Source organism: Genypterus blacodes, unplaced genomic scaffold, assembly GCF_046128005.1.
Source record: "Genypterus blacodes isolate CSIRO-AG114 ecotype Tasmania unplaced genomic scaffold, CSIRO-AGI_Gbla_v1 ptg000258l_1, whole genome shotgun sequence".
In the NCBI taxonomy this organism is placed as follows: domain Eukaryota; kingdom Metazoa; phylum Chordata; class Actinopteri; order Ophidiiformes; family Ophidiidae; genus Genypterus; species Genypterus blacodes.
The window spans coordinates 702721-719630 of NW_027467051.1; the positions used below are offsets into that span (position 1 = coordinate 702721).

At 45.1% G+C, this 16910-nt stretch overlaps 1 protein-coding gene across 2 annotated transcripts in view; it reads left to right on the forward strand.

The window, feature by feature from the left end:
- trappc9 (trafficking protein particle complex subunit 9) overlaps window positions 1–16910 on the forward strand; it is a 110524-nt gene that overhangs the window by 14338 nt on the left and 79276 nt on the right. For both annotated transcript variants that reach the window (XM_076171580.1, XM_076171581.1), the window contains 6 exons: window positions 258–384; window positions 2147–2292; window positions 9357–9442; window positions 13212–13338; window positions 13450–13582; window positions 14884–15047. In XM_076171580.1, coding sequence (XP_076027695.1) covers window positions 258–384; window positions 2147–2292; window positions 9357–9442; window positions 13212–13338; window positions 13450–13582; window positions 14884–15047 — 783 coding nt within the window. The remainder of the gene's footprint in view (window positions 1–257; window positions 385–2146; window positions 2293–9356; window positions 9443–13211; window positions 13339–13449; window positions 13583–14883; window positions 15048–16910) is intronic.

Sequence of the window (16910 nt, forward strand, 5' to 3'; positions counted from 1 at the left end):
AAATTGTAATTCAAGGCTGAGACTGTTATGGCTGAGGGAGAAACATCTCACGGCTCATTAATGTCCACTTAATTTACAGCCAAAGATTAAACTTCTAAAGCAGAGACTCGGATCAAATGATCTGTGTACCGTGAACTTTAAAGGCCAACCGTATCGTGTCATAATTGTTGCAATCCGGTCTTTGAGTAACGGCTTGTTTATGCACTGTGACCACAGGCTCATATATTCTCTGCTGTCCCCTCCTCCTGTGTCTACAGAGAAGAAAGAGGTGACCCAGAGTCTGGAGAACTGCACCTCCAAGTGTCCGGGCGGGATGGAGGTCATCACCCTCCCCGACGGCCTGAAGCTCCTTCCTGTGCCGTTCACAAAGCTCCCCATCGTCCGGTGAGTCTGAAGACATTTGCCATTGTTGCTCTCCTGACAGGCGTTTGACGTAGACCTAGAATTGCTGTAATTTAGCCATTTAGTGCCGCAGAATTTCTAAATGCTGCTTTTGATGTCAGGATTTCCAGGAGTCATATTATTCCCTGAACGTCACGGCGGCTACATTTTAAAGGAGTGCCTCAATTTGAGTAACGTCAGTCTTGTTTCTATGGAGACATTGTTTAAGACCCCAATGTCCCCTGGTTGATGTGGAATCTAATCTTCCTCAGCACATTAGAGGGTTTCTGCACCACTGTACTACATCAGGAAACTCTTTTCTTCTTCACCCTTGGGTTTTCAGTTTCATCATCAAACATTCTCGCGTTCCCAGAGTTTCCTATCCACCTCAAACAAAAGCTGTCTGGATCCATTAGCAGTACTCTTGATTGGACGGCACATTTCCTCCCAGGAGAGAAACAAAGAGATAAAGCAAACCTGTGTCAGACCTGCACACTGAATATGCTGATTCATCCCCGGTGTGATGTCATGCAGAGGGACACTTCTGAACGGCTGGTTTAAATGGTTAAGTGTTTAATCACCAGGTTGATGAAGCAGTGAGGGGCAGGAGTGTAACGCTGCCCCGACAACAGAATGAGTCTGAAGACCAGACACATGTAGGTTTCCACATCACCTGTGAGAGAGCTGACAGTTAGTGTTGTATCCATTGTTCCATTTCTCTGTGGTCAATGAGTCCAGCGTCACCTGACACACTCCATTCTGCTCAGTGGTTTCCAGCGCTCATGCATCCCTCCGTCTCTTCTGGAGGAACAGCTGTTGGCCCACGAGACTGAACACGCCTGGGCCCAGTTCGTTGCTCCACAGTGTTCAAACAGACGCAGTGACAGCATGACTGAGTTTAATTCAAGCATGGAAAAGCAAACAAATACAGATGATACAGACTTCTTCCTCACTTTTGACTGGAAACATTCTCAGTTTCCTTTTAACTGCACAACCAATGTCATGAATGATGACGATGCTATCTCAGAAATAATTCAGCTAAAACTGTACAATTATTATGACTTTATTCAGCATTATGTGAGCCAAAGGTTACAGAACACAAAGTCACTTACTGACCACAACTACAACAACTACTCCACCTTCACATGTAGCAGAGTACACTGCATCCTTCTGTGTGTGTGTGTGTGTGTGTGTGTGTGTGTGTGTGTGTGTGTGTGTGTGTGTGTGTGTGTGTGTGTGTGTGTGTGTGTGTGTGTGTGTGTGTGTGTGTGTGTGTGTGTGTGTGTGTGTGTGTGTGTGTGTGTGTGTGTGTGTGTGTGTGTGTGTGTGTGTGTGTGTGTGTGGCAGCAGTTTGTGTTCAGAGCGGTGATGGGTTGAGACGGAGACACATTGAGATGACCAGGGAACAGATATGCACTGATGGAAGGACTCTGCCTACACCTACACACACTTTTTGAATGGCAGTGGCACAACAGGAACCTCCGTTACCTGTGTGTCACATTTCCTACTCTCTGTTTATTAGTCACATTTACTGACTTAGACACTTGATTAAAGTGTATTAACCTGAGAGCAGCACTTGTTGCGGCCTCTTCACAATAACAGCCTCTCTTTCATTCGCTGCTTCTTTTTGTGTTTTGTGTTATCGAGCAATTGAACTCATCCTAATTGAGTACCTTCTCATTTTGTGGTGAGCTGCCCCTTTAACTCCTCCAGACCCATCTCACTAACCGATGCCGTTCTTCGTGCTTTCTTTTTCCAAAATTAGATCGGTTCAGCTCCTCAATCTGCCCGTCATCCTGCGTCCCCACAAAGTAAAAGGCCTGCTGGGACAGAACATGTCCACCGCCAGCCCCTTCATCTACTCACCTATCATCATGCACAACAGAGGAGAGGAGCGCTGCAAGAAGATAGGTCAGTCAAACACCATCTGCTTTTGAAATTGTCTTCGCTAATCATAGCGGGCATTTCCACATGGGACGGACACACACACACACGCACACGCACACGCACACGCACACACACACACTTGCACACACACACGATCATTTGATGGTCTGTAAGTATGAGTTGATATCAGATACAAGCCAGGCATTAGAGGGACAGATTGCTTTTGTTCATGAAATTGCTGTGTCTTTTGTTGGACGTAAGCCACAGGGAGACAATTCCCCACTTCATGCTTATCTCTGCTGCATAGTCAAACCAGATGAGGGGGGTTACAAGGCTAAATTAGTCATATTGGAGTTACAGTATGTTGGCCAGCCTCTATCATCACTAAATGTTTCAATGTTTACTGTAAAATCAGTTTATTTAAAGCCATAATATAAACCATTATAGAGACTCATCTAGCATTGATAGACCTGAGCCAGATGTTAGTTGACCTCTGGAAGTGACTGCCTCTTACACAATAAACATAATTATACATCGGGTCCTAAAGCTATAGTTTGCTCTTATTTCCATACATACATTATATTAAATATGCTGTTAAACATCACAGTGAATTGGAATAATGTGAACTTTACTCCATTAGTCTCCGTGCCTTCTTAGTCCCAGTAGTTACAGACTGATGAAGGGAATGAGAAGTGAAATAAGAAATTGGATTCATTGTCAGGTATATATAAATATATATATATATATATTATAATAAATTGTTAGGATATATTGTTCTCTCTCTCTTTATTCCATTATGCTCCCTGCCTGCTTTCTTGTCATGGTGTCCTTTTAAACTAAGCCCGCCGTCTTAAATAGCTCAACTTTGGATGAACGCTTTCTTCTCATGAATTCCCTAACTGCCTCACATAGCTAAATCTGTCACTTGGAATGTAAGCTGCAGCTCCCGCCTCCAGCCTCTGATGTCGTGAGTCACTGTGATCTTGGCTGGGAATCTTTGGTGTAGGGAGAAAAAAAACACTACAGCTTGTTTTGTGATTTGTCTGGAGCGCCTCCATCTCAATGTTTTATGCAGCCCTGCATGCAGAGTCATCAGACTTTTGAATATGGATTTAGAAAGGAGTGAGTCATGGAGGGAGAGAAGAATCCCCCCCTCATCTGCAGCCTGTGTGTGTGTGTGTGTGTGTGTGTGTGTGTGTGTGTGTGTGTGTGTGTGTGTGTGTGTGTGTGTGTGTGTGTGTGTGTGTGTGTGTGTGTGTGTGTGTGTGTGTGTGTGTGTGTGTGTGTGTGTGTGTGTGTGTGTGTGTGTGTGTGTGTGTGTGTGTGGAGAGAGTCTGTAAACACTGGAGGAGATGGTATTGTCCACTGTGCACACATTTGAAGATTGACAGGATGTTGGTAGTGGCAGACGGTTGGCATGTTGGGTTCTTCTGCGTTTTGTTAATGAGCCAATGACATCCTTTACCAGTTACTGCTCCTTCCTGCTGCCTCTGAAGGAGCTTTGATGGCTCGTTGCAGGGCCTGGACGCAGAACCTAAGGTCTTTAATATAATGTAATACAATCTAATCTAATATTGGCACCATATCATTTAGAATCTACCTTGAAGAGACCAGGCATGTATGTTATTCTGGGAAGTGGGTTCTGGTTCTGGGCTTCTCTGAGAAGCCGTAGCACCGTATTGTCTAAGGGACCTGTGGTGTTTCAGCAGTAGAGGACGTTGCAGCCCCATATGTCAGCCCTGTATGGAGACAGTGTGACTCTGGTAATGACAGGAACATTTTAACGGAGATGAAACAAGCTTCACATTCTTCATTCCTCACTCCTTCTCTGTGGCTGAAATGGTCGGCATTGCAAATCAAGAGCAGGGTTTCATTAACGAGACACACCGAGCTCCCCTCCTTTAAGAGCCACACACACACACATACACACACACTGGTGTCAGCTCCAGCCTCTGACTCACACAGGGAACCACTATCATTTTGGGATTTGTCCCATTTTGTAATCTGCACCATCAGCATCACATTGAGCCACAGGGGACTGAACACTCTCAGACACGCCGACATGAGACGAAGACCAGGTGTTTCACCAGCTGGCCATCATGTACTGCATGTACCTGACACAGATGTGCTCTGTTCGCACCCCCATGGCTGATATGTGACTGAACTCTTTCACTGTTTTGCTTTGGTTTCCTGTGGCAATCTTTTAAACTTTATCAAAAAAGGACATTGTTGTTGTTGTTGGCCTCTTACTGTGTAATATGCTGTATTCATGTGAACTAGTTGGAAGCTCACATCGTTCTATGTCATGCCTTCTCTTTAGAGCCTTAACCCCTTCAGCCACAGCAGATTCTTCAGTGCTTCTGCTTTATAGCCAGCAGCCTTTCACCGCCATCTGCCTGTCCCTTTTCTGTTGGAGTGTGCTGCTCTGAAACTGAGCTACCCGGACACAGAATCAGAGTTACCAGCTAGTCGAGGCTTTTTACTGCAGCGGCTGCACGTGGGCACAGTTCCCTCCTCATCGTACCAAAGCAGCAGAGCCAACTAGACTGGAACTTTCCCTCTCTTTTATAATCAGCAGGTGGGACTCTCCTGCCGGTATCTGTTGATGTGCTCGGCTGGGGTTCACTGCACTCTTTGCTTTGTTCTATCTGTGTGATGCTGGAATCCTTAGTTTTCTAAAATAAAAAGAACACATCCTAGCCCCTCTCTGCTCCACAACCAGGACTTTAGTTTCCTGTCATCCATTTTTGTAACAAACATGAAAGTTACATTGTGCTTTTGTTTAGTGTCCCTGCTGCATTGCGGACCAACAGATTCATATTATATATATATATATATATATATATATACTGTGACCATATCAGCCATATGAGACTGAAGGAACAGTTTAATAATCAACCACAGTCCCTTTCCTCTGAGCAGTGTTCAGATGTGTAAGGTCAGACGTTCCTCTGACACACCGGAGTGTTCTTTAGGCTTTGTAAGATGAATTCCTTCCCTCCTGCCTTTCCTTCTCAGTCTCTCTGCCTCTGGGTCATTTGTTATGCGTTCATTATAAAATGGTCAGGTTTAGAAGCCTGTATTATTATGACTGCCCTACCGTACAAGCTCACAAACACACAACACTCAATTTCCTCTCACAAAGCAGCAGTAACGTATACAAAGAGAGAAATAGACTTTTATAATCGGACAAACAGTCACACATTGTTTTATCCTTGGAGGGGAAGTGTAGTTGTTGTTGTTGTTGCAGGAGTGTGAGAGTGGGCAGAAAAAGACTCATTAGCAAAATGAGGCGTTGAAAGTTACACTTGTAGTCTTTGCTTTGTATTCTTGCTTTGGCATCAGTGGAAGGAGCGCTGGGATCATCTACCTGTGAGCTTCGTTAGGACTGTGATAGGTTGGAGTTGGCAGTTACAGCCTCCCTGCAACGGCAGCAAGTGTAAATCTTTACAGCTTTACAGCAAACCCCTGCTTACCCTCCTCTCACTTTACTGACACGGAGTCATTGGTATTCTGTGCGAGGAAGTACAAATGGAGTCCTGGACACTGAAGACACTTTATGTGTGAGGGTTTCCCTTCTCCTCAAGTCACCAACCATCAATCACATTGATGTTTGGCTATAAAACAAAGGGGTTTCCTAATAGAAGGTAGTTTTCCATACAGTATGTTGTTATGGATATTGCTCTGAGACTGTGTTTTAAAAGCTGCCACCTTTACTGCCATCCATTTCTTATGATGAAGCTGATGGGCTGTCAGCTGCTCAGTGCCATATAAGGGCGTGCATCTGTCAGAGGGGAATACAGACAGATGGATGGCCGTATCTCTATCGGCTCCAAAGTACAGTTCTGTTGTTACACTTGTTTCTTATGTGGCGTCTGAGAGTAGTTTGATAATGTGTGTGTGTGTTTGCCTCAGTGGTTCCATTTGTTAACTGTTGGAGGAAGCATCAACTTCAGACAGAACCAGAGTCTGATATGTTTTGTTATTTTGGAAGTCGTAGCTGTGAGCAAATGTGTGTATTTGCACTTTGACCTTTATAATTAAACTCCATGATCATATCTCACTCAGTCATTTAGCTTCAAACGAGCAAATTGGTGAAACAGGCCAAACATTATGTGTGCAGCATTTACATCCAATGCATGGAACATAGCTGTGTATAGATCACACACTCTATGCATCATGTCTTATAGGTTCTTCTGGGGTCAACTGGGGTCAGCCAATCTCCCTCTCTTCAGAATCTGTAGCCCAGTCCCATTCTGCTCCTTGTGTCTGTCAGAACAGAATCATCCTCAGGCTCTTAAATTCAATTTTGTCTTCCAAACATCAGAGTGAAGCTTCTCATTACTCTGCTAAAGAATTGTATGAATAATTCACACCAAATCATTTTCATTAATTATTTGCGTTGTTGTCTCGCCCCTCAGCTTCCTTCACATTGGACAGATTGGGACTCTTGTGTCTCTCTGTGTGGACAGCAGAGCGGTGACTCTGTGTCTCTCAGTGTCTCTCAGTGTGCACAGCAGAGCAGTGACTCTGTGTTTGCTGTCAAGTGGACAGATGCACAGATGGACTTTCCTCCCACCAGATTTGTGGAATGCGTCATGGAACAACAAACACTCTGTGGTGCTTTGGGTTGATAGCTGTAATAATGTTTTGATTACATGTAGCGTTTTGTGTTGTTAACACCATGGCAACAAGTGGTACATTACTTATGCCCTAAGATGATCAAGCAGATGGGACTCACTTGCTTGCTCTCTACATCTTTGAACACTTGTTGGTTCATTCTAGTTGTCCTTCATTCTCAGAGCGTTGTCTCAAGGTGGACGGACCTCACCTGTGCACCAGTCCAAGCTTGGCATCCCATAATATTACACCATTAAGGCATGTGGTGTCTAAGCAGTGGCGTTATTTATCAGATGAGGGTTTTAAAGAAGTAGCGGTGCCCTTTACCTCTGCATGAGCTGCTGTGGATGTGAGACATTGACACACATCCTCCAAAATGTTTCCTTCACATATTGATTCAGACGCTGAAGCTATTTCCTGCTGTTGCGTGTTGCTACACATCAATATGCAGCTCGCCCCACACTGGCTGCTGTGTGAGCAAACACTGTATTTCCCTGAAGTCTCCAGTCTGACTCCACCCAGCTGCTCATCTTCAATGCAAAAACCTGCTCGGACTCAGGGAAAGCTGTGTTAATGAAGTCCTGTCTGATGTGTGTGTGTGTTCCCACCTCAGCGCTCCACTTACACTGCTGGGGAGAACTATTAGGTGTTGACAGAAGAGGTAATTCTCTAGGATATGAAAGGGAAAAGGAGACTTCTGCTGTATAAAGGATTCATAACAGGGCCAAGTGAAGTAGAGTGGTGCTTTAAGTGTGTTTCACATGTTAAGCAGAGGTGTGTGTATGTAGATAGTTTGCTCTTTCTGTGTATCTGACCTGCAGATATGGAACCAAATTGACCAAGTGAACAGTCACCACTTACAGTAGGTAATAGTCCTGGACAGAGGAAGCATGGATCCTGTGAGACTCTGCTGAGGGGCACAGACTCCTCAAATTCCAGTTGGTGAATAGGAATCTGTGAAATGGGGTCGGTTAGTGACTCTGGGGAAATTAAAGAGTAAAAGAGTAAAGTGGACACTATCTGTTCAAATCAATACCCAGGCTCAATGTGCATGAATTATCTTTAAGACAGCGGGGGGATGAGAGATGGAGAGGAGAGACCCGAGGACACTGGATCTACATCTGGACCCGGAGCAGCTCGTGTCCTGGGTCGGGCCTCGGTTCTGTGAAGAGCGTTCATTGAGAGCAGCGTAGCAACATCCTTTCATCCTTTTTTCAATTCTTTGTAGCTGTGAACTGTTTGCGTCTCAGAAGCCCGTCTCTCTTCTCCATGCTGATGATTCTGAGGTGCTGATGCTGTGTGGTTCTGTCTGAATGCACTTCCTCCTGCTGAGGGCTGACTCTTTATACATGTTTCCTGCTCCAGTGCCCAAGCATAATGTGCATGTATTATTCAGTATGGAAGATTAATATTGCTGATGTTTTACGGCACATGTCTCCGCAGACCGCAGTCATACCAAATAGCTGTCTCTCTCTCTCTCTCTCTCTCTCTCTCTCTCTCTCTCTCTCTCTCTCTCTCTCTCTCTCTCTCTCTCTCTCTCCGTCTGTCTCCCGTCAATAGGAGGATTTTTCTGAGCACATTATAGACGTTTAGACAAACTGCTCTGCCCCTTCAGAGACCAAACACGAGCTCAGGCGGTGTTCAACTAACCATGCAGCCGTATATATTGACTCCAAACAGCCATTATTGCTTTGTACAATGACGCTTCGGAACGCTGACGGCTTTGGAGATCCAATGCCGAACCTTATTGGCTAACCTGAGGCGTTATAGACGGAGGAGACACAAATGAGATGGCGGCAATCCCGTTTTGTTGTTTTGTGTTTTTGCAGGTGTATTTCACGCTTAATTGGCTGGCTGGGAGAGCGAGCCTGTGAGCCAGACTGCAGGTTGTGGAGGGCGTCCACACATACATATTAGACAGCAGATAGCTTTCTTTTGACTGACTTAATTTCCCAGGGTGCATCGCTTCCATAAATCTCCTCACCTGCATGATTGTGAGCTCAGATATCCAGGCCTTGTTTTTGTAAGAGCATTCAGAGCAGCGGCCTCTCCAGATGGACCTTTAGATGGACATGCAGACGGCTCCAAGCTTCTCATTCTAACAAATCTGTTAATAGTTCACTGGAGGAGGATGGATCTTGCTCTAAACTACAGTCTCTCCCCCACTTAAAAACTATATCTCTATTTCTACAGCTCTTGTGTTTTACTCCACATCAAGAATCGCTTTACTGCAAGTTTTCCTATTTGTAATGACGGATGAGAACAGTTTGCTTTGCAGCTCTCAATAGAACGATAAAGGAATAATAATAATAATAATAATGATGAAGAAAAAGATAAGAAGAAACAAAATAGAGGAAAAAAATAGGGAAACGGTTGAACTCCAAGGTTCTCTTCAGATCATTCATATCAGTCGGATTGTTTTTCCCGCTGGGCTCTCCTCATGTTTTGTTGTGTCGTTCCTTCCCTAGACTTCCAGTGGGTCCAAGGAGACGTGTGTGAGGTGCAGCTCATGGTCTACAACCCCATGCCCTATGAACTCCGAGTGGAGAACATGGTGAGTGGACTTTTAAGACGTCTTTATCCGTCATGTCTTGTTGTAACCTCCTAAATCCTTAAAGTGCTTGTAACAGCTGTGTAATGAGACTTTGTGGAGCACCTTGTGATCCATGTGAGTGTGTGTGTGTGTGTGTGTGTGTTAGTAAAAGCCTGCGCGCTCACATGCTTCTTCTCAGGCTAACATTAAAGTGTCCCTCTGCGCCCACCTAAAGGTTGCAAAAGGACAAGTGATAATGCTCTGTGCTTCTCCCTGATAGCCTAATTAAGGTCCCTGAAGCTCTCTGCCTGACACTTTAATACCATAATGACTGTACGGGACGGTGAGAACACACTGACAGGGAGAAAACAGCCCAAGTGAGAAGCAAACCCCCGTAGTGCCGTTACCTTTTTATGCTCTCACTTCACCACGCTGTCAGGACAGAGAGGCTCTCTATGGAGGGAAGGGAGAGAACGTTTGCTCTTCCATCTCTGTGGAAAGTCTAGTTTGGAAAGGATCCATCAGGCCTCAGCAAGTCCAACTGAGTCGCCATCGCCTCTAATATCTACGTTTACTTATTCAAAGACTGGAGAGCACCTCTGTCACATTCATGTCTTATTAATGTACATTATCCCTACACACACACACACACGCACACGCACACGCACACGCACACAGAGCAGGTTAGAGTGCACACACACACACACACACACACACAGAGCAGGTTAGAGCGCACACACACACACACACACACACACACACACACACACACACACACACACACACAACCACACACACACACACACACACACACACACACACACACAGAGCAGGTTAGAGCGCACACACCCACACACACACACACACACACACACAGGTTCTTTCTTCTTCATCAGGTACTAACGATGCCGTGTAAAGAATGCCTTCCTGCCCGCTGGTGTTTGTGTTTATGAAGGCAGCGATGTGTGAGCTGAGCCTCTCACAGTGATCATCAGGCTCACTGAGGGACAACGTGTCCACTTTCAACTGCTATACAGCAGCGGGGCCAAACATTGCATGGAACGTCCTACCTGTCAAATCTCATGCTGCCTTTAATTATTAGGAAACTCTGAGACAAATCTCCATGAAAGTTTGAGCAGAGAGCTGGGCTGTGATGCTGGCTGCTGCCTCACAGCTACACTCACACACACTGGGACTCGGGACTCTCTATTTGGCCGCCCTGCGAAGTTACATGCTGTTACGTACACACACACATACACACACACATACACACACACACACACACACACACACACACACACACACACACACACACACACACACACACACAGGGAACACAACATCTGTGTTTACACCAGGAGAGTAATCACCAGTCAATGTGTGTGTTTGTGTGTAGAATGTGATCCATATTCACTTGCAGATTCTAACGATCACATAAGTCTGGAATAACATACAAGCATAGATGTGAGTCAGACTGACGGTGTGTGTGTGTGACTGAGTGACACCTGTCCCTCACACTCCAGTATGATGAGCAGGTTGAAGTCAGTTTCTGCTTGCAGGAGTAAGAACCTGTTTTTTTGTGAACCCTGTGTGTTTCTGCAGCATCAACAGTGACTGAGCTTCAAGCTGGCAGACCTATTGAATATTGAGGCACCAATTATTGTTGTTATTGTTATAGTTATTATTTTAGGAAACTGATTTAAATCTGTCACCTTTTTATTAAAGATTATAATTGCTGTGTTAGCGCCACTAGAATAACTGGAATTGATTTCTGGGTATGAAGTTGTGCTCTCACTCTCCTGTGTGCAGTGTGCAGAGTTGTTGTCACGAGTGGTTGAAAGATGCCAGAATGGGAGAAAAGGGCAAGGTTAAAGAGTGATGAAGGTGTCATTAACTCCTCGCCACCTACAGATGAAATGATGGGGCTGCAGATGGAGGAGGAAGGCCTTCACTGCTGCACGGCAGCTGGGAAGCTCAGGTGGGGTTGAGGCGTCGTGCAGATAGAGACCGGCTGAACCAAGCTGCCAAGAAGTGATCTGTCCCTCTGATATGTGACTCGTCTTAACTCCCAGTGCTATGCTCTAATGCTGGGAATTAACACACACAGAGATACACACACACACACAAGGTGACCCTGTCATTTAGCCGTCACCACAGGATTCTGCAGCACCGTTCTGCTTTGTGCTTTATTGATTTTCTGTTGTTTTTTTTATTCCATCAGTGTTCCTCCCTCTTATTCTGTCTCATTCTCCTGATGAACACATTCAGTGGGTTATATATTTGCTCTGTGTGTCTCATTGACTGAACCTGAGTCGGCCCTTCAGTCTGTCAGCAGCGTCTCTGTCCGTGGTGCTGAAGCAGCAGGGCTCTCTGCTCTGTTCCCCTCCATGTAAACAGGTCACAGCAGTCACACTGCACTCTGAGGCCAAACCGCCCAGCAGCGTAGAGGGATTTTAATAATTGGTGAGAAGTCTATTTGTTCCGTGTTCTTCTCTCCAGCTGCAAGCTGAATATGACAAAGTAATGTGTGTGTTTCTTATCTGAACACAGGGTTGATGTAATGATAACGCACACAGACTGTCTGCACAGCTCTCTGTGTGCTGCAAGACACAACCCAAGCACCCGGAAGCTATATGATGAACAAAGAGCTCCCAGAGTTCTGTGCTCGCTGCTGCAGCTCACAACACGAGCTGTGGAAGCTGAACATCAACCAAACACACAGCCTGTGGGAAACCAGATGGTTAGAACTTTGAACTATATGAATTATATTTGGTGTAGATTGAAGCCGGTGCACAGCAGCTCAAACACTACAGGTGGCTCTGCACACGGCCCGATCCTTATGGTCGGTGGAACAGGCTAATTAACCGTTTCAAGGCTGAACGCAAATGAATGATGTCCGATAGGTGAGCACTGATACGTTTGCTGGTCGATGCTGGGGCGTCAGTAAAGCCAAAGGGAGTTTAAATCACAATCACGGCACCTCAGAGACTCAGAGCTTTTTGGCAGCCCTCCCTCCAGTGAGGTAGTGTCTGCAGTCTGGGATTGATGCAGTCATTACGTCACCTCAGTCTGCCTGCTGCAACCAGACGGTGTGTACTGTGAGGGTAAATAGAGTTCACCAGATTACACAGAACATCATGAAACACCAGCAAGGGTGAGGAGACGTTTCATACAGACTTCATTCGTTATCATTGATTGATTACATATTTGAAGAGGACGTACATGGACTTGGATTTCCTTGCTAATGAGCTCCATCTTTATGTAGCAGGACTTCTGAAGTGATTCCTGCTAAACTGTTCCTCACGTGGTTTGACATGAAACTATGGATTTTGGAACGGCTCCCCCTGAAGCCTCTCTGACCTTTCACCTCTGTGTTGTGAATACACGGCTTATTCTCAATCTATATTTCATGGCACCAGTGTGTACATGTTTTTCTTTTTGCTGCTGCATGAACAAGAAGCCTCCTCTCCATGGGAAGCGTCCCTCACATGCTGACAGAGCTATCAGCTTCAGGATCTCATGGCTGCATTTAGACGACGACGATGATGATGATGATGATTGCATAAAAGGCTTGTGAAGCTTTTTCACTGTGGAGTGTGAGTGAAGAGTCAAACAGCAGCACACACACTCTGCGATCACACAAAGTAAACAGAGAAGATGGGCCAGCTTGGATTCCATGAAGTGTCAAATGAAAACAATTGGATGAGTGGTAGAAGTTGTACTTTGAAACAGCCACAGCCAATCGATGACCTATTCTCACATGCAATTTCTCTTCTGATCCTATCTTCAGGGTTTGCTCACCTCTGGAGTGGAGTTTGAGTCCCTCCCTGCCGCTCTGTCCCTGCCTGCAGAGTCTGGCCTCTACCCCGTCACTCTGGTTGGAGTCCCACGTACAGCAGGCAACATCACGGTCAACGGTGAGGCCGGCTGCATTGTTAACACGACTCAGATGTGCTACAGAATAACACACTTGTCACAAGTCACAGAAAGCTGCTTAACATCTGTCCCGTCTCTGCCTTTGACTCAAGGTTACCACACATCGGTATTTGGCGTGAACAGCGATTGCATGCTGGAGGGCCTGGCTGGTGTGAAGACGAGCGGCTGTCTGGTGGAGGTCATCCCCTCCCTTCCTCGTCTGCAGCTCAGCACATCACTACCACGGTCAGAATCTCTACCAAAGTTACCTCTGAGCTCAGACTTGGATCCTTTTAATGGCTATTCTCTCTTGGAATGAAGGTGTATCTAAATTCACCTTACCTTGTCCAAATGATGTGCAACCTCTGACCTTTGTGAATCAAAGACTACAAATGTACATATGGCATAAATTACAGATGTGATTTTTATCGTTTCAACAATTCTGAGCAGATAAAGGTCCAAGCGTTTTGGGACACAAAGTGGCAGAGCTGTGATCTCTGTAGGACTCAAACAGGAGGCTTTGTTTACATACATTGCAGATTAGAGCGTGTATTGCAGGCATGGCTGGACGGGAGAACTCCTGGGTTCATTGTTGGAATGTTGTAAATCATTGTGACAGTGCTACTCGTATAAAACCCACTATTTAGGTCACGCCTGTAAGTACAGCACTTGAGCAGCTTTTGATGTGGAAAATCTTTTTATTCTCTTGTGTTTGAAGAGCACTGCAGCTGACACATGAAGCAAATAGAATAAAACTATAATGTGTGCTCTCCCGGGTCCTGAGGCAGCAGCAGACCTTCTTCAGCCGGAGCGCTCCTATTCCCCCGGCCTCCGGCTCAAAGCTCTTTTCTCTGCACACTATTTGCATCGGTGTTAAGCTTTATCCTGTATTATTCATAACACCTTTTAAAAAGCATACTGTAGGTTTGTCTCAGGAGCTATGTTTGAACATACACACATCCAGATACACCCACTGTCTGCCCTTTTTCAGTTAAGAGAACCAAAGCAAAAGACTTCAGTGTTGCCGTTTCATCTTTGACCTAATCTTACACATTTCCCTTCTACTCCAGTATTTACATCATTTAGTAACAGTTTACTAAACCTGTGATGTAGAGATGTGTGTGTGTGTGAGCTTTCTTAGACAGATGATAGAGAACACTGTGTGTCATGGCAGTGAAGTGGAATATGATTGATCAACCTGATCCACGTGGAGGAAAGGTAATCAATCAAACTATAAGCCGACTCATTTTTTAAACATAATAAAACAAAGCAGACAATCTTTCTTCAAGGTCCGACGAGGGCTGAATGAGAAGGCCTCATGCGGTGTGGAGGTGTTTGATTGATAATAGTCTGCGTGTGAGGGGAATGATTGGCAGGTGCCAAAGGTCTGGAAACGCTTTCACGCTTCAGGAAGTTTATTTCTCAAAGTGCATCCACGATACTCACCTTTAAGCATCCTACTTCTTCTTCCTCCTTGTGTAATAAGTGTAAACTGTGCTTCCCATCATCCTTACATATGGATTTCCTGTCTTGCTGTACCCGCTCAGGTCGGCCCACACTCTTCCTCCCATGTCTAAGGAGGAGCTGTGCAGCACCGTGTCCCTCCAGCTCTACAACGGAGAGACTCAGCAGCTCACCATCACCTTAGAGAACATCGGCTCTGAGGAGATCGAGACGCTGGAGCTCACCTCTAAGACGGTCACCACCAAAGGTCAGTCTCCTGTCAGAGGTGACTGAAGCCACATCGTCCCTGGTGGTCCCACTGTTACGCTCAGATACAGATCAACAGGCCATAACCACGCAAACCAAAGCCGAGCCTTTTAAAACGCTTTAAACTGATTCCTATGCTTCCGGTTGTGATGAATTGTGTTTTTGATGTAGTCCATCCCTTCCCCGGTGAGTTTCTCTCCTCCTGACTCTTTCCCGTTCCCCTGTCCCCAGAGCCACAGAGGTCACCGCCCCGTTGTCTTTGGCTCCACCCTTTGCATGCCTCTGTGGCTTTTCACTCTGTATCACATCCCTTTGTTCAACACCTGCTCTGCTCCTCAGATCTCTGCTATTCTTAACACTCGCTCTGTCTCTGCCTCTTAAATCTTTGTATCTCTCTCTCTCTCTCTCTCTCTCTCTCTCTCTCTCTCTCTCTCTCTCTCTCTCTCTCTCTCTCTCTCTCTCTCTCTCTCTCTCTCTCTCTCTCTCTGTCTCTCTCTCTCTCTGTGTCTCTCTCTCTCTGTGGGATACTTTTTGTGTTATGAATAAGAACTAGTAACGTTCCTGGACACAGCAAACACAAAGTCACCACAGTCGTCAACATAATAGCTGTGGTTTGCTTTGCTTGATGCCTGCTGCCCGTAACACAAACTGAATGATTTATGAAGCCATCTATTATTCTGCTGCTGTAGAAACCTCTCTCCTGTACATAATACAATAAATATAACAACACACATATATATACTTTATACATGAGGCTGATATGAGGTTTCCTGTATGTTCACTCTATTGTCAGTAAAGCCGACAAGATCTCAGATGTTTTTATCTTTATGGGCGATAATAAATCTGCAGAGGATTTCTTAAAAACCTATTTGTGATCTCTGCCATCTGAAGAGCTCACAAATGATTATAACACGAGGCTTCAGTAACAATACAACTGTTTAAAAGCCTCTTTAGAAGTTTGACTGCAGCTGGTGTTCCTTAGATAACCAGCATCAAATACAAGAGTCGTGTGTGTGTGAGGACAGTTCTGTCACCCCAAAGTGAATTTAGAATCAGAATTAAATCAGAACATCAAGTAGGCTGATTATATTCTGTGTTGTCAGAGAAACAGGATTTCCTGACAAGCCCCACACACACACACACACACACACACACACACACACACACACACACACACACACACACACACACACACACACAGAGGCATATTTGAATGATTATAAATTCTTATTGATTCAAATTGTTTATGTTTAATTTTGGATTTTAGCAGAGCCTCTCAATCACAAGCAAAGCTCCAGTTCCATTGTTTGTTCAAGTTGAACAATCACTCCCATTTGATGCCTGAAGCTGATGACATAAGCTGATAAGAAAAGTGTCCATTTGTTATTGGCAGGCGTTTGATTGGCACTTGTATCATAATGTGTGTGGTTGACACTCCCCGGCACCACAGACTGTTGGACAAGCTGTCGTCTCAATCAGCAGCAGCTCTTCAAGCCTCATTTTGCTCATCGGCTCCAAATAATAACCAGATATTATTCCAGCTGGGTTATAGCTTGTGCATGTTTATGTTTGTGTATTCCTGCACTCTGGCTTCAGTCTCTAGATGATTTACCTTTTAAAAATCCTTACCACCTCAGTTTTGGTCCTTGCTTCCTTCCTGTATCGTCTCCCTGATCTGAGTCTGCTGAGGAACAGAACTTATTCCCCAGCACTTCCACTTAATTTCATCAAAATCTCTCCAGAATTCTTTGCCTAATCCTTCCAGCAGGATTAGGTTTAAAGTAATGTAATTGGATTGTTCCCTGATCATTTTTTCTCTGGCCTGCTGTGGGTATTAATGTTTCCTGAGCATGTCCTGTGTGCG